At 43.8% G+C, this 17,913-nt stretch overlaps 1 protein-coding gene across 1 annotated transcript; it reads left to right on the forward strand.

The window, feature by feature from the left end:
* Positions 1-251: 251 nt before the first annotated feature.
* USP18 (ubiquitin specific peptidase 18) lies at positions 252-16,320 on the forward strand. Its single transcript, XM_072874028.1, has 11 exons — positions 252-610; positions 3,314-3,509; positions 4,596-4,692; positions 5,975-6,120; positions 8,010-8,089; positions 8,932-9,078; positions 9,929-10,024; positions 11,064-11,234; positions 12,192-12,323; positions 12,781-12,830; positions 13,366-16,320. Exons 2-11 carry the CDS (start codon positions 3,341-3,343, stop codon positions 13,412-13,414), a joined length of 1,137 nt encoding a protein of 378 aa, XP_072730129.1. The 5' UTR covers positions 252-610; positions 3,314-3,340; the 3' UTR covers positions 13,415-16,320.
* The last annotated feature ends 1,593 nt before the right edge of the window (positions 16,321-17,913 follow it).

Raw genomic sequence — 17,913 nt, forward strand, 5'->3', positions numbered from 1 at the left:
CAGGGAGGTGGCAGAGGGGACCGCTGCCTTCCCCCAGTGGGCGGCTGCCCCACCCCGGTGTCAGCGCAGTTCATCCCGTGTCTGTGGCCCCAGAGAGGAAGGGGCAGCCCCTGAGCAAAAGGGGGCTAGGGCAGCTCGGCCGCCTTTCTTCCACCCCGCCGGCCGCGCTGCCGTGAGGCGCCGCCCTCTCGCAGCGGCGGGCGGGGGAGGCGTGAGGCGGGGCGGCCGCCCCTGGCGGCGGGCCACGGCTGAGCCGAGTTTCACTTTCTGTCCCTGCGCTCTGCGGAGCGGGAAATGAAAACTACGCAGCGGGGTGGGCGCTGCTGCTCTCTGACGCGGCCGGCGAGAACATTGGTGAGGCAGCCCCACTCCGCCCGGCAGCACCGCTGCTGCAGCCGCTTCCCCGCTGACCTCCGCGCCCCCGCTTCCCCTGGCCCTGCTGGGTCGTAGCGGCTGGGCCGGCCCGCTAGACTGAGGTGCTCCTCTGCGCCTCAGGTGAGCTCCGGTGCGGGAAGACGTGGTGTCCGAGCCCCCCAGGGCCCGTCAGCAGGTGCGGTGTGAACGTGAGTACCTGCCGAGGCTCGAAGCGCTCCTGGTCCTGCGGGAATTGGTAAGAAACCTTTTTGCTGGTTTGTGAGATAGGATGAGCCAGAGCCACAGTGTGCCAGGAGAAAAAAAAAGAAAAAGGAGAGGGGAAAAAAGGGAGCCGAACAAACGTGTAGTTTGACAGCAAAGTGGGAAGTCTCGTTGCAGTCACGGCCAGAAGTGTGGAGGTGAAGGGCTTGAGTCCCTGTGGCAGCCCTTCGAGGAGCGTCTCGGGGTGGCCATCTCTTCCCCAGGGCTGCTGCCTCGCAGCCCACCTCCCGCCCCAGCACCATCCCCCCGGCCACCTGCTCCCCAAGATACCCATGAGGGGAAAGCAGCGGTGATGGCAGGGAAGAGGTGACAAAGGGCAGAGGCGGTGGCCCTCCTCAGGCAGAGGGGGGCTTTGGGGGCTGTGGTACTGGGGTATGAAGGGACCATGGGGGTTTGTAATGAGAGGCCAGTGTCTTGGGAGGGCAGATAGGCTGTGGAGCAGGACACAGGACTGGCTGAGGGAGGGCAAGTGAGAGGGCTAGCAGATTATGGGGTGGAGGGTACAAGGAGGGTATTGCTGCTACGTTTTCTCTGCCTAGCGCTAGCATGGTTGCTTGGTTTGGCCAAGCCACGTGTGTTGAGGGAGCAGTATTGAGTCCTACCCCTGACCTGCAAAGGAAACCGAGAAGCGACCCTGGTGCTCCAGTGAGAGAGAAGAAATCGGGGGCAAGAGGGGAGCCTGCTCCTCAATTCCTATGGTCACTCACCAGTTTTTTAAATACATTTATACAGGGAAAGGAAGGTCAAGTGCAAATCTTAGGAATGCTGTATTTCTGATAGCCAAAATGAGGCAGTTCTGTGCAAGGGTTGGGAACTTGTGTTTGTGTCCCTGCTCCCGCACCGGGGTTCCTGCTAGTAGTGCCTGGGTGCCTGGGGGAGAGTTTCATTGAACCAGAGACCTGAATCCTCCCATCTCTGTATCCCCCTGCACCTTCCTGCCCTAATATCTTTCTGCCCATTTTTCAAGTCACCCAAAGCATTTTAGCCCTGAGCTTGCTCTTTCATCCCACCCTTAATCCTACCTCTCCTGCCAAAAGCTGTGTCTTGCAAGTTCACCTCATCCCTGGTACATCCTATCTGCTCTTTATCTACCTCTGCTCTGCCTATCCCCCTCCTTTCTGTCTCCTTCGGCATCCCCACTGGCTGTGAGCATTACTTACTTTCTGGCTGATGTAATACCAACTAAACCCACTGGCTCTTGCTGTACAAGCAAAGATGGGCTCCCGCTCCACCTGGGCTTTCAGAAACCTGAATTCCTCATTAAATAATTTCCAGGGAAAGAGGCAGTGTGAGTTCAAACTCCATTTTGACAAGGAAGAAATTGAATCCAATTTCTCTTTTCCTGCGTAGTCATTCTGATCACTGGGTTTGGATATAAAAAGCAATATTCTTCAATCTGTCTTTGAATGTCTGAGTTTATTTTTTTTCCAAATAAAACTCCTCAGCAAATTCAACAGTATTTAGTGAATCTGAGTATATGATACTTTGAGTTCAAAAACAGTCTTCAAAAGTAAAGAATCAAAAGTACAGTTGGGAAAAAGTATCCTTAAGCTGAAAAATAATTTGGGGAAAAAAAATCCATTTCTAGTTTCCCTGCCTGATAAATTCTTCAGAAATTTTGATATTTAACATGATTAGGCACAGTTAACCTGAAAAATAACATGCTTTTAAAGCAAATATTTTATTTTTGTGAGAGGCAGAACCGGGATTTTTTGTTTATTTCCCTTTTCTTCATTCTTTCAGCACCTGGCCTCAGCTTTATTTTATGTGCTGTTTAATATTTGTAAAATAACAATTTATGACCATTTGTTCTGTGGTGGTTCCCCCCCCCTCGTGAATGCTTCCCTAAACATATCCTTTTTTTCCTGATTCTGCCTCCATCTTGGAGGTGGGCTTTTAAAAAGTTTCATTTTTGTGTAATTGCATTCGAACATTTGTCACATTGTTTTGCTTGTGTATTTTTACTTTGCTTTAGTTTGGTAAAGTCTTATAAGAGACTGTCAGAATAATGGTCTGTTCAATGGTCCCTTGAAAATCAAGGCATTATAATGGTTCTTTTGCTTAAACAGTTACTTTGCCTGTGATCACTTGAAGGAGCATAAAAAGAAACTGATATTTAGGTGCTTAAATGCCTTTAAAAATTACAGTTCAAAGTGCCACAGTAGACTAAAGCCGTGACTAACAATGCAGAGAGCTCAGTACAGAAAAAAAATGAAAGCTTATCAGCTCAAAAAGGCTAGAGGTGAAATTTGCCCTTTTGAATACTTGAGATACTTTGGGTGATAAAGCATTACTTTTACCAAACAGAGGAGTTTTGCAACATCTGCCATTTGGCCAATTTTAATCATACTATTTACCAGATCTTCTTGAACAGGGATATCTGGAGTTCCCTGGCTAGGTGGAGCTGTTCCTGTGGAACTGAAGGTTCATTTATTTATTTAGTCACAAAAGGAGGACAGGATGAGCAATTGCCATCAAGCTCCATGTCTGTTACCTTGCCAGTAGCCTGCACACCTACAATACCCATGTTAATTCAAATATACCAAATGCTATTGCAGTAATCTTACTAATGTTATTGATGTTCCAGATTTTTAATGATGAAAATATCAAATACAAAGACAAATCCTGTGTTTCTGGGTGCTTCCCCTCTTTCTGATCTTTCTGTGTCTTCCTGCAGTCCTTCTGTCTTTGTACAATACTGTTGATGGGACAAAGAAGTGGACGTCAAGAAACAAGTAAGAAACTAGAGCTGACACTAAGTGAGACCATGAAGGCAGAAGCAGAAGTACAAAATAGTAAAGAAGAAGCCAAAGAGGCAAAGGCCAAAGACCAGAGGCTAACATCAGTCTTTGGTGTGGCAGACTTAAAAAATGGTAATAATGTTTTGTCTGTTCTTCACACTCACATTTATTGTTTCTAGTGCCTGCTGTTCCATTCTGTCCTTAGGCTTCATTTTCTCCTAGTCTTTACCTCTTCACTGAGGAATATACAGACAATTGTCATTTTGCCCTGCCAAGTAACCATTTTGGTTTTTTGGGAAGGGATTACATGAGTATCTCAGAGCTTTTTCTCCTTTTAAGTCTTCAAATTGGCCATTGCAGCCAAAAGGTCTAGATGCTGGTCCTGTCTTTTTCCAAACACAGCCAGCATTGCTTCTGGATTTGTTAAACCATGGACTAGGTCCTAGTTATAGTTATTCTGCTGCATCACTAGATTGGCCTATCAAAAGCTGCCATTAGTATTTCAGGTGTACATACTGTTCTGTCCCAGCTATAGTCCACCCTTACCACCAACTGTATGCATTTCAGACTTGTTCTGAGTTTCCATTCCATGTCCTCTCTCCCTTTGGTGATGACTTCAGAAGAAAAACTAATTTCTGACCACGATTACTTGTATCCCTTTGGGGCACAGAATATGCTGTCTTTTTATGTACAGTGTGAACAGCTGTGACTTGCTTTTTCCACTTCTCTCAGGCTAGTTCCTTTCTTTGAAACTGAGACAAAGAATACCAGAGGTAGGCTAAAGGGGAAACTTAAAGCCTGTGTGGTGGACAGCTAGCATGTGATCCCACATGTAGCTCTTAATTTTGTTATTAGGCCTGGCTGTGTAAAAGGCTGAATAAAAATCCTCATACAAGCAGCCTTTGACTTCTGGGTTTTTTTTATTTTATGTTTAGATGTGTTATGAGGGGACTGAAAATAGAGGAACTGGGAGACATCTGAGTATCATAATCCAGGCTTACTTGGATTTTTCCTGTCAGTTGCTAAACAAAAATAAATGTTACCTGCTTGAGAAACATAACAATAGATTGAACACTTTCTCAGATCTGACCAAGATGCCAGGCCTATGCACTGAGTGGCTGAATATGTGCAAGAGGAGTTTGCCACTTTCAAATAATTTTCACTTTCTTTTCTTGTACCTATCTCCAGGTGTCATTTCCTCTTTTTCTGTGCCTACAGGAGCTATTGGACTGTACAACGTTGGACAGAGCTGCTGTCTGAACTCTCTGCTCCAAGTGTTCCTCATGAATATACACTTCACTGGGATACTTCGAAGGTACCACCTGTTCAAACTACCTGAGATACTTCCATTGTTGTTCTGTTGTCTCCACTCCTTTTTTATATGGGATGTACGTTTGAAGGCCTGGATCATCAAGGTGCTAGCAAGGTGCTTTCAGCTCACTCAGCAAGGTCTCTGCCTTGTTGTGTCTGTTGTATACAGACCAGGGCCTGCAAAGGTAGAAGTTGCAGTTTTCCGACTTGTTAGTCATCTCTGATTCATGAGCTGTTTGCACGCTGGTAAGCTGCAGTCCTGAGTCTTTATGACTCGTCTCTCTCTTTTCCATAACAGGATATGATTTTATTCCAGGTATGCTCATAGGCTGTTATAACTAAAGAATGTATCATGTATAACCATATCGACTATTAATTTTGTAACTTTAAGTACATAAACATAAACGTATTGTGATCCATAGCCTCTGGCCCCTGGTTGTCCTGGCTAGCACCTGATAGAGAAGAATAAGTGTTGTTGTAGATAGTGAATACATAGTTTTGCTTGACTGTGCTCTCTACTTGTTTTTGAGAAGGATTTGGGCTTCTACCTCCCTACCAACAACACTATTAACTGGTTTGATTTGTTTTCAGTTTACTCAGTTCACTGCAGCTTTAATCTAAGTGGATCATTCCTATTCAGTCCTCCTTTCTCCAAATTTCTTACACACTCACCAGTGTGCAGAGGGGGAAGAAGACAAGTTACAAGAAGACATGCAGAGATAAGCAGTGTCATAAATGGGCAAAGTTAAATAACATACACAGTAGGTTACCATTGTTATTTGAAGAAAGATTTAGAAAAACCTGTGGACTGCAATAAATTTAGGGAGGATAAAGAGCTTTCCAGTTGGCATATAGTTGAAATACAAGCATTATGATATACGTGCCCATGAGGGCATGTTGAAGGTATGTTGAGAATGAAGGCATGAATAGGTCAAGAACAGATCTGAAACTGGCTGTAACTAATGTTGCTTCTAGAGCCCAGAAAGCACTTCAGGTCCTGCTTGGTTTGCCCCTTATTCAGGAAGAGGCCAACTTAAAATTGTGGCCTTTTGCTTTAGAACTGTCAGCCTGCACTGTCAGACTGTGTGCAGACTTAGAACTGTCAGACTGTGGGATGAGTGCAGGTGTCTGCTTCCCCTTTTTCCTTCTTTGGCTAAAAACGTGCCCATTCTGGTTCCTCTTGAATTGCTATCTGTGCTATCCACCTCTGCTCCTTCAGGTGTCATGTCTAATATTTCTCCATTGTACCGCTTGATTACCATTCATGTTGCTTCTTCTCTTTATAGGATCACAGTGCCACCGTGTGCTGCACAGAAGAGGAGGAATGTCCCATACCAAATGCTCCTGCTGTTGGAGGAGATGCAGTGCGGCAAGCAGAAAGCTGTTGCTCCCATAGACCTCGCTTGCTGTCTTTCAGTATACAAAGTGAAATGTAAGCAGTGCAGTCTCATGCCCATCTCTGCAGACCACAGATGTTAATTATCAAGCACTAACAAGCAGTGCAGACTGTGACATCTCATTCAGAGATTCAGAAATGTGAGGAATTAGGTACATGATGATGTAGTGCTCTCTATAGCTGTCTCCCGGTTGTGACTGAGATGCTGTGTCTTACTTGTGAAGAGGGGGGAAAAAAGCCTTTGCCGGATATCCTTGCTGGTGTCCAAAGGGTGGGAAGACTATCAGACTGCTAGAAGACTCACTACTGATACTGGCCAGAGGTAAAGGGCTGTGCAGGGCAGAGAGAGGACAGCTTATAGCTTGATTTGTCATGCTATACTGGCATAATAATAGCGAAACAGCTGCTATTTCTTATTAGAAGGAAGGGATCATGTGGAAAAGATACTGAGTTCACCTAGATCCCCAAGGATAGAAACCATATCCTTCCTGTTCCTTGTTATAAGGGCAGAGAGAAGAATTTGCTGGCTTAACCTCCCACCTGGGCAGGGTTGCAAAGGGGAGAGATTGTTAAATGCACAGATGACTGGTGACAATGGGATGCTGAGGGTCTGTTTATGTCTACAAATACACACAGTATATCCAAATGCCCTGGTCTTTATCATATAAAAGCCAAAACAGGACTGCACTGAAAGGGATAGATGGTAGCCAGCCCAGACCTATATTAAGGAGGAACATGAGATAACCTGAATATTTCTGTTTGCATCATTTTTGCCCCTGAGACTGAATGGTTCTGCATTCTGCCTTCTCTCTTCCAATTAAAGAGAGATGCCCAAAGAGAGTTTGTAAAGCTTGACAGTTTCCCACCTTGTCCTTCTGCTTTAAAATTCAGGTGTAGTTCATAAAGTCCTATATCCCAGCAAGTGGTGCTTTACCTGGATTGCAGATGTGCTTTAGACATGAGGAAAGGTGTATTTTCTGAACTTCATTTAGTCAGGGATATCTATAATCTTACTACAACCCAGCTGAAGGCAGTACCTACAGACTTGCAGGGAAGTTGAAAGCACTTCCACCTCAGGGTGTTGGATTATTCCACAAAATTTGTTTCACCTATGATCAAGCATAGAGGTAGTCCAGAAATAACAAGATTTTGCTAAACTATGTGTAGTTTTTGCCCAGTTCCTAAATCTTGAGTTCATCATGGGCTGAGAACATCAGTTTTTTGCATTCAAGGACGTGGATTTTTTTCCCCCCCCTAAGTTCAATCTCGAAGCAATTCTCTGCTGAGCCATTCTAAGCAAGCTGTGCATTGAGCTGTATCCCACCATCTTAGGTTTAGCCAGAGTGGAAAGCCAAATCATAATGTTACTACATCATCCTTGGCTTCCTGTGCTGAAACTGTGTGCTTTTTCCCTGGGTAGGGATCAAGGCGTTTATACCATTCTTGGAGAGGTCTCCCTATCATTTTTATCTCAGCACTCAGGAGTGTTACAGCCTTAGTGAGGGGATGGGGGAGACAAGTCTATGGAGTAATGAAGGTGAAAAAGAGAACAGAATCTTCCCTGTATTGGATCTAAGAAGGACTCAGATAAATGCAACCCTCAACAAAATGAGACATCTGAGCCCTATCCTCGGGTAGGTATTGGGTACACTCTTGGCCCTGTGTCTGGTGACAAAGACATGACTTTTGCACTGGGTTGTACAATGGGGCACGCAAGCCCTCCCATCTTTTCCCACTGCTTGCTCAGGTCACACTGAGACGTTGGAGCTTGTCTCCAGTCTAGGCTCTGTCCCTGGCAGGGAGTGGCAAGGGAACAAGAGGCTGGATCTAACAGAGGACAATAAATCTCCCTTTGCCATCTGTGGGAAATCTGTGCTTGGTGCTGTTTGTAATATTGATTGAGGTTGTGTTTTCTGTTTGTCTAGTGTTTGTGCAGTATGATGCTGCCCAGCTCTTTCTGACTCTCTGGAACTTGATAAAGAGGCAGATGAAAAAGCCAGAGCTGGTAAGGACAGTCACTGAAATGAACACCAGGTCCTTTGGCCCTTGTCATGTGTGGTTTCCTCTGCTTATTGAAGAAGAATCCTGTTCATTGACAATTGTCCTAAATGAAATTTTTAAATTATCCCCTACTTGAATTTTTCCTCTCATCTTTCAAATGGGAGAGGGAATCTTGATTTAACAGGCTTCAGCATTTTGAAACACAGTTAACTTTTGTTCATCCTACTTCTAGGGCATGCCAGGGTTTCCGTTCTAATGGGAGAGTTATTAACAAAATAACTTGATTAATAACAAAAAGATTGATCTTCTTGCAACACTGAATTTAGTTACCTTGCATTTCTTTTTTCCCCAAATTTCTTTAAGCATTTATTGGCATGTCTTGACACAGCTCCTCTGTTCTTTGAAGTCAGCCATGTGCATTTCATTATAATTAATCATTGTTAGTATGTTATGTGTATGACAGTTCCTCCCAGGGGAGCTATGTAAGGTAAGAGAAGAGTGACGCTTCCTCACCCACTGTCATAGTTTTATGCATACATAAGACAGGCTCCTGTTGCAGTTCCAAACAAAACAATAAAATTCTGCATCAAAGCAGACATTTAACTGTCTGATCTTGTTATAGGCTGTGTCTTTCACCTCTGCTAGGGGATGAGGGGAAGGAGTTGTTCTCCTTTAAGTGGTGGGAAGTGCCCTGTCCGCATAAGCCAATGTCAGATCTGGGTTCAAGCCTTAAAGCAGTAACATTGTGTGAAGTAACGTGTCCACCTGGACTTTCCCACCCGTGGAGGGAAATACCTCAGCTGTGTTCTTCATAAACCTTGTTTTGGCCTTTTTTTACCCCTCCAGGTTGAAAAGCTGAGTTATTTGTACACTATCTGTGTACAGGAGCACCTGGCCTGTCAGAAATGCTCTTTTGAAACAAAGAGGAACAGCAGCATGTTAACCCTTCCACTCCCACTGTTGGATTCCAATTCTCACGTGCTGAGGACTCTGGTAAGTTCAGTGGCAGCGTTGTTTCCTTAGGAAGAAGATGCCCCTCTGTCCATTGTGGGAGCCTTCTTCTTGCAGCACTGGTGTCTTCTGGGACTCATCTAGAAACTCTGCAAGAATCTCTGCAGGGTGTCTGGGGCTTTGAGGTGATCTTTTTCTCATTCACATTTCTTCTTTGTTTTGAGGGGTTCTAAATTTCTCAAAAAAAAAAATTGTTTGATTTGGGGGATGGAAAATGAAGTCCTTGAATTGCCTCTCTAAAAAGAGTGTTGACTAAATACTCTGCAAGACTAGAGACTCTTACTACACAGTGATGTGTACCTGTGAGACCCCTAGATAACTTGTAATCCTTGGCCAAACATGCTACATTTGCCCAGTGCAGTGTTCTTTTACTGTTAAATCAGTACAGCTGTTTGATATCCAGATACAGCAGTGATGGTGGCTATGTAGGTGCTGCCACAAATAGACAGTGGATTTTTCAGGTGACACTGGACCATTGGACATTATTTATTCTCTGACCACTTTATACTGTTTCAGCCTAAAGGGGAACCTCTTTCAAAACCTCTAAGGCTTTGAAGTAGGTATAAAAGACACTTACGCATCAACAGCTTTTTTTTGTGGAAAATGTGGTATTCTTTTTTCTTTTTTTTTTCTTTTTTTTTTTTTCCAACCAATGTAATCACACCAGAAGTTAGGAAAAAAGGGGTACCCTTTTTTTAGGCTGCCAGGCAATCTTTTGTCCTTTGAATAAAATATGCCCTCTGTAGCTCTGCTGTTTGCATGTACCCTGTACAAGTAGAAATAGAAATCCAACTTGAAGGAATTCAGTTGAAAGAAATCTCTGTCTTCTTAGGAGGACAGTCTGCAATACTTTTTCCATCCAGAAGAGTTGACTGATCACAACATGTGTTTCTGTGAACAGTGTGGAAGGAAAACACCTTTTTTGCAGGTAATCAGAGAATTATTTCCTCATATGTCTCTTATACCCAGAACTCCCTTTAGGACTGGGAAGGGTGGGGAAAGGACTCAATCATATCAGTTTAAGAGGAGATCAACAACTCAAAGACTTGTCAGTACAGCAATTTCAGCTAGGTAGAAACCACATGCATCTTTCCTGTTAGGAAGTTCCCTACTGTAGTTGTAGCTCTAGCAACAAAAGAATGCTTTCATGGGTTTTAGTGTAAGTCACAGAGGGATGTAGCATTTCTGTACCAGCAGAAAAGCTTCTGTTGGTTTATGTTGTGTTTCCACTGTGGGGCTTTACACTGCTGTGTAGCTCCAGGGGTAGACAAGAATATGTTACTGGAGCCGTGCATACACATAAAAGTAGGCTACTCTACAGTGATTTTCTTCCTTCCTTGCTCTCCGCTGGGCTCCCCGTTTTTTACACTGGTCTCTGCCAGCCAGTGAATTAGCCGTTTCATGAAGAGGCAAGTGCATTGAAGAGAGAGGTGTGTGAGGGAGACTGCCTCAGCTCAAGGCTTGGAGGGGAATTTCCACATCATTTTCACCAGTGGGCCACCTCCAAGGCCACAATGCATCCATATGTCTTGGTGGTAGCCATGGCAGCAGCAGTAATATCAACAAAGGCAGTGCTAGAAGGAATGAGCTGTCAGCTTGGCGTCCTCATGGAGCTCTAGTGGCCACATGCCACAAGGAAGTTGACTTGCCTCTCCTCACCAACCTAGTGCTACCAACCTAGGGTTAAGAAAGCAAATGAGAAACTAAGCAGCCCATGAGACACCCAAGGCTGGGTGCTGATCACGCTGAAGTTGAGAAACTTGGTTATCACAGCTCCGTTATGTGTATGTGTCTCATGTAGATGAGCTACAAAGGTTTGGCATCTGCTGTCCAGTGGAATTGGCAATCCTTCACTGTAGCACTGACTGCTCTCCATGTTACATTCACTGGTTGGCAATGGCTGTTTTCACCCCACCTCCCTAGGGTTTGTTCCTTAGTTTTCAATTACATTATTTATTGCTTTCCAGAGCATGAAGCTAGTCCATCTGCCACAGACTCTGACCATACACCTAAAGCGCTTCTCCTTCGAAAAATCAGCCTACATTCACAAGCTTAGTCACTATCTGCCATTCCCACAAGACCTTGATTTCAATGCAGTCTTGACAGAAAATCAGTGCCAAGCAGATGACAATGAAAAGGTGAGATACTCCTAATGCACTGTTTAAAAAGGGCAGATTTTCTTCTCCCCTCTGCTCAAGTCTCATAAAAACTTAAGAGATCACACAAGTACTTGCCTCAATTCAAAGCAGCTGTCTTAAAAATGTATGTCTCAGTCTTCACCTGTACCTGGTGTTGTCTCACATCCCATGGTTTTAACTGGTTCAGGCATTATTAAACTTTCTGTGCTCAGATTAAATCACCAAAGGCACCATAACTGGAGCTTTCTGCCATAAGGACAAAAAACAGGCTTTACCAAAAAAACCAAAAAACAAACAAAAAAACCCAACCCTTTTTTTCTGAGAGTGTTTAGCATAACTTTTTCTTCCATTTCTAAATACACTAAAGAAAAGACGAAAACACAATTCATTTGGATGACCAAATCCAGACGTTGTAAACAGTATCTTAGAGGCAACTTCTGTCCTGTGGTTCAGCCTCCAGGGCAAGACGGCCTCAGTGAGCAGCAGACTTACAGCTTTGCAGAGGTCACTAGTCCAAGACAGGGGAACTCCATTCCTGGCAGTTTCCCATGCCATGTTGTTTGCCACAGAGTTGAGGTTAGCAGGTAGATGACAGCTTTGCCAAGCAGCTGAGCGTGATCTGCCACACTGTGCGTCTTCTCCCCTTACAGAGAAATAACAAGGGAAACTGTGGCAACAGTAAAGCCTTGCTGGTGCAGTGTTGGCTGCAGTGTAACCCCTTTGCTGTCCTACTGCCTTTTTCACATTCCTGTCGTCTCCAGGGAGGCTGCCAGCCCATATTTGGCAGGCAAAGCTCTGAGGGTAAGAGTGAAAAAGGCAGGATACTCAAGACCAATCTAATCTTTCTCCTTTTTCCTTACGAAACACACATTCTTGCTGTACTGGCTGCTGCTTCTCTTTGGCCAGTGGCAAATGAGAATTGCTGCACTGAAAGTTACTCTTTGTGGCTCTTCACAGGCTGCCTGGCAGTATGAACTTTTTGCCGTTGTTGCCCACTCAGGATCAACTAGTTGTGGACACTACTGTGCCTATATTCGAAGTCTCACAGAATGTAAATGGTATTGCTTCAACGATTCTGAGGTTTGCCAGGTGAGGAAACAAATCCATGTTTCTTTTGTAGCTTCCTGGACACTCCTCCAGATCTCATGCAGTCTGACTGCTGATTAAAGAGAACCAGAAAAGAAAACTGAAGCTGCAGAGCTTTGCGCACCTCGTTCCTCTGCTATAGCATACTCTGAGCGGAGGGCAAAGTAGCTCTGGCTTCTGCACCAAACAAGGCCTTACGTTCTGGTTTGCAATTTGCAGAAGCAGCCATCCGCTGTATACCCTACTTTATTCTAGATCTGTTTAATGTACGCATTCAGAAGAGGCAAAGGAACTGTTTTTCCTTGAAGGGTAAAAGCAATAAACTGATTTATTAAAAGGTGTTTAGTTCCTGGAAGTACCACTTATACCACTCTTATGAGAACTGCTGTGCTGGTATCACAATGTGTCCATCTCTTAAGAGGTTTTACCAGCCTCCCCTTGTGTGTTTTTTCTTCTCTAGGTATCATGGGATGATGTTAAATGCACCTATGGACATTCCAACCTCCACTGGTAAGCAAACACATCTCTGCTTTTACCTAATGCTGCTCTGGGGTTTGGAATGAGGGTAGCAAAGAGAGGGAAGACAAATGGTTTGAACTGCATATTGCCTCGGATGCTACTGGGGATGCAGGAGCATAGAAGAGGTATCCCTGTATTCTGGTTCCTCTGATGTGACTATGTGTGACTATACCAGGGGCCTGCAGGATTACTGAGTAGTCACAAGTGGGGCTGCAGGAGTGGTCTTGTTACTTATGATTGCCACTTGGACCCTACATCCTGACTGAAGTTAGATACATCAGTCAGGATTTCTCCATGCTTTCTGTTTTGATGCATCATACGAAAATGAGCCGTGGAGAGAGATAATGCCTCCTATAAGCTGTAGCGCTGCCAGGGGGTCAGCTTTATATGCTGCCTCAGGAACACTGGAGAGGGCCAGTTCAGTTGACCTAAATCCAAAAAGCTGAGCAGGAGCAAACCTGGGAGGTTACTTGCAACCTAGATCTTCAAACATACATCTTGTTTTGCTTTTTCTTTGCTTCCACAGGGGAGAAACGGCCTATCTCTTGATTTACATGAAAAAACATCCTCAGTAGCCTTATCCAGGAGTATCAGAATGTCTCGGGAAGCTGTGCATTGTCCATGGAGCTCAGCACCTCTGTGCCAGTGTGGACATGTACAAATGTTCCACAAGAAAGACATCCTGCACTCAGTCAGTGACCTCTGCCTTCACATTTTATTTATGAAAAAAGTGCAGGAGAGACTCAGCTAGAGAAAGGATCTAGGAACTGTTGCACCTAGAAACTTTTTCTTTCATATAGTTTTGATATTTATGTGATTCTGTATATTAAATTCCTCTTAAAAGATAGCAAAGTTAGTCCTTGTCCCTGCTCACTTACTCGTTTCTTTAATGCTGATGCCTAGGTTCCAGTACAGGGGAAGCATTTGTCCAGAAAGCCTGCATGATGTTCCAGGGAGGCACGTGGTATGGCTGGAGGCCTGTGATAGCCATACCTAGCCAGGATAGACTGTAAGAGCTTGAGACTTACTCTACCCTTTTAGCACCATGTTAGATGCTGGCAAGCTGAGCAGGGGACCCCAAAAGTCTTGAGAAACAGCTGGAACAAGGACCAGAACCTTTATGACACATGCACCAGTGATGTTTACTCCTTAAAACCTCCCTGAAAATGAATCACTGCAGGAGTTGAGATGTGTTTGAAAGTTGGTGTCAGCATAAAGAGCTGTTTTTAAATCGGGAGCTATTGTAGTAGTTCTGATTTAGAAGATGAGTTTGTATATATTTATGCAGATGATTATTGTTTCAGCATGCTTGTTGGGCATTTATGTGCTTTTTCTTTCCTGTATAGAGGAAAATATTTAGAGCAATAGGGATTCTGAAGCTAGCTAGTGATTTTGCACAATACAGTGCATACACTGTGATAAGAGAAGTGAGATGCCTTGATATACTTGAACTTTTGAGATTTTCCTTTAGTACTCTTCAGCTGGTTGCCAGCTGGAGTTGTCTTGGTCTCTCCCTTCCTTTTCTGCCCCTGAAGTGGAAACGTCCCTCAACCAGAAAGTGTTCTGGAGAGAACAATTTTATAAAGAAAGTGAGTAACTTTTAAATCTCCTGTTGGTCCAGCCTGTGCTCCCATGGCAAGACCACACAGCTGGAGGGAAAATGTAGAGAGCGCTAGAAAGGAAGGTTGGTAACATGACAATCAGAAGAAGTGTTCTAAAAGCTGATCACAAGACTCAGCTGTGAGGAAAGTTAGAAACTTTGGTTGTGATGCTTTTAAAGTGGTAACTCTTGATGGTAAGTCTTGATGTACCTGTCTGTGAAAGGATCAGTGATTCCAGTAGTTTGAGATCTAAAAGTACCTTCTAGCCTAACATATTCTTTGACGGTATCTTTACAAGGGTGCTATTTTTGTGGGACCGAGCACATTTTAAAATTACTGATTTAGTTATAGTAGTAGCTGTATATAACTTAATTTTATTTTGATAACGATGATAAAGTTCCCAAATCATGTCTGTTTTCTGTTGGTATGTAGAAGGTGAATTGAGAAATCTTGGAGCATAGCTGTGAAATTACATTTTTATGAACTAGCAGGTATTTATTTCACTGTACTAGCAAGGTCTGTTATTCTGTTCAACTCTCTTGTATTTGTGCTGTTCAGTCTGCAGTAAAAAAAAATCCCAGTGTATTGTTTGTCACCAGGATGAGGAATTTTCAGCCTATTCGCCTTTGGGAATGCACTACACTCTTTCTAAAGCACCTTGCAATGGGTGAGTAAGAAAACAAAGTTCCTGACTGCCTTATCCAGCACTTTGCACACGGGAAGTAGCTGAAAGATGGTGCACTTCCAGAAATTGAGAAGTTAATGGGTTAAGAGACTGACAAGACATTTCTAATTTGATATAACCTGAAATTTAAAAACAAGTTATGCTTATGGAAAATGCCTCAAATGTGTCATAACCTTCCAGGTATATCACCCATCAAGGAAGCAATTGCTGATATTAAGAATCTTTTCAATCAGTATCTCAATGAAAAGTAGTCAATGTTTTTTGAATAAAATAGTATGGGATAAATTCCCTAGAAAATGTCTTGTGGATTATTCTCAGTTTGTTTTTCCTAAACACCATAAATGCAGGTGGGAGGCTACAGGCCACATGCACGGAGGTTGTATGCTCAGATTAAGTATTCAGGTTAGAGCTACTGCTAATGTTTCACTCTGACAGCGAAGGAAATGAGGCTAAACCGTCGCTGGGCACTTTGCCCTTGTGCTGGAGACACAACGGGTTTATTGTCAGGTTTGCTGTCATGTGAAAGCTTATATTGCTTCCAGATCCAGAAGGGCCATGGGAGGAGTGGGAGGTGTGCAAACTGCATTGCATGCAGATTTAAAAACTCTGCCTGATCTGAGCTGCTTTTGCAAAAAGTCACCTTTGGCTGCCTCTGCGTCCACAGCAAAGTTGTCGTACGCTGGATAAACTGCCCAAGGATGACTTTTAGCAAAGTGCATGGGATTCAGTGCTAGTGTATTGATCTACAGTTAGAACATGGAGACCAGTTATAATGTGGAGCCTACCTCACCCAGGGGCTGGTGACAGAAAAGCACCACCTGGATTTCTGCCAGAAAAAAATTTTCCATCGTAGAGCCACCGCAAAGGAGTCAGGATTATTTGTCCTGTGTTTGAGCCACTATGCGAATGAAGCCTAACACGGGTAGCAAGGGCTTTGAAAAGCCGGATAAAGCCAAGAGTATATGTGTGGAGAGATTATTGTAGGTCCTGGTAACTCTTCCTTTCCGTTTTTTGTTTGTTTGGGGATTACCGTGTCTTAAGGGAAAGAGCAGTAGCAAAATACACATTTTCTGCTTCATCTCTGACAGACTCCTCCTCAGATTCAGATATTCCCCACCTTCAAGAAACACACAGAAAAATAGAAAACAGTAAATATGTATAATATATATAATACATATATGTATCACACACACGTATAACCTCTAAAACTTTAATATGTTGTAAATCCCAAAATTATACATGAAAGTAAAATAAATAATTTTTTTATACTTTACTTCCAGTATCACTTTAATTTACAGGAGTCACTTATCAACTAGTTATCATTGGTATTTACACAAAAACACTGCACATGAGATCTACGTTTAAAAAAGACCTTCAAAAAGGACGTATTCTAATACGCATTAAAAAACATGGGTTGGTAAGACTGTAGTTACTCCAAACTAGAATGAAGTGTGTAAATCATATGAGGACTTAGGAGTACTAGTAATTTTAATAATAATGGCTTTACTGACAATTTTGTGGATCACAATCTGTTGTGTCTGATCGATTCCAATAGCGAATCCTGTGATGATATTCCTGCAGGGCAACGGTGGTAGTTTTAAGTCATCAAAGGCATCTTCTTCCAACAGGTTTAACTTCTGCTAAGCAGATTCTCTCACCGGCAGTCGCTACCTTTTTGTCCTCACGGACACATCTCGGTCTTGACTCGGCAGCCTGGGGTTCAAACGGTGCCTGCGGCAGCCCCCTGGGGACAGCTTCAGTTTTTGCCCTCCTGGAAGCCAGTGCTGGCCCTTCGCTGGCCCCCGGTGTCTCCTACAGCACTGCCTTTCGGGCAGCTTTGTCTTACTGGTCTCCTGTACTTAAAGCCAAGTTTCTGGTCCTGCCCTAACTGAGGCCATACTTCTCCCAGAGAAATTTTGGTGATGTCAAGCCGGGGCCGGCTTTGCCAGTAACGTCCATGCTGCTATTTCTTCTGGCAGCACAGTTTGGGCTTGAAGCTGTGAGCAGAGGGCAGCACTTCCCTAACAAGTGCAAACAGAAACCTCAAACAACCTTTCGAAGGTATTTTATGAAGGAATTAGTTTTTAGAAGAGAGCTATTTAGCTCTAACTCTGTGCTGTTTCCCACGTGGCTGGCTTATATTTTACCAGCTTCAAGTTGGCAGGCTGTGGAATAACTGTTGGAGATGACTTAGAAATTAAACTTATATTCACACTTTAGGTAAGGCACAGCATTGAAGACGCTTCCCAGGTGGAATGCGGCTGACATGCAAGGAATCCATTCCATGGAAGTTCCCTAGGCCTGCAACCTTAGATGTCGGCAATGCCAGGGGAACTTGGTGTGTTGGCTCTAAGAGGAACTGCTCGGAGGGTGGAGCGGTGTGGAGATACCACAGCCAGGCTCTGTGATAATATGGGAACTTAAGGTATCATGGAACTGATAAGCTGCAGATTTGCTACTCTGGGCCAACAGCCTGGCACGTTTCTGACAAAATGCTGTCCTTTTGGTGAACTTTGCTCATTATAACATCATTATAATACCAAAACACACCTCCATCCCAAAAGCTACCTGCCTCCGAGGTGCGACCACCCCTCACTGAGCTTGCGCTTTGAATTTTCCTAGTTTATACCTTTGAAAGAGAAGCGAGAAAAACTTTACACCAATCCTAAACAAAGGTATGTATGACTAGAGTCACTCAAGCTCCACCTGAAAGGTGAAAGATAGTATAAAATGGCTTAAGAGAGAGAGAATGTTAGGGAAGACACCATCGTGTACCACTCTGACCTCT

This window comes from Ciconia boyciana, chromosome 1 (genome assembly GCF_034638445.1).
Source record: "Ciconia boyciana chromosome 1, ASM3463844v1, whole genome shotgun sequence".
NCBI classification, from domain to species: domain Eukaryota; kingdom Metazoa; phylum Chordata; class Aves; order Ciconiiformes; family Ciconiidae; genus Ciconia; species Ciconia boyciana.

Bases quoted from the DNA above. Each gene is read 5' to 3' on its own strand.
- USP18 (XM_072874028.1), top strand. From the start codon at position 3,341: ATGGGACAAAGAAGTGGACGTCAAGAAACAAGTAAGAAACTAGAGCTG. The intron at 4,693-5,974 runs GTACCACCTGTT...TTCTCTTTATAG, and splicing joins TTCACTGGGATACTTCGAAG to GATCACAGTGCCACCGTGTG. The intron at 12,831-13,365 runs GTAAGCAAACAC...TTGCTTCCACAG, and splicing joins GGACATTCCAACCTCCACTG to GGGAGAAACGGCCTATCTCT.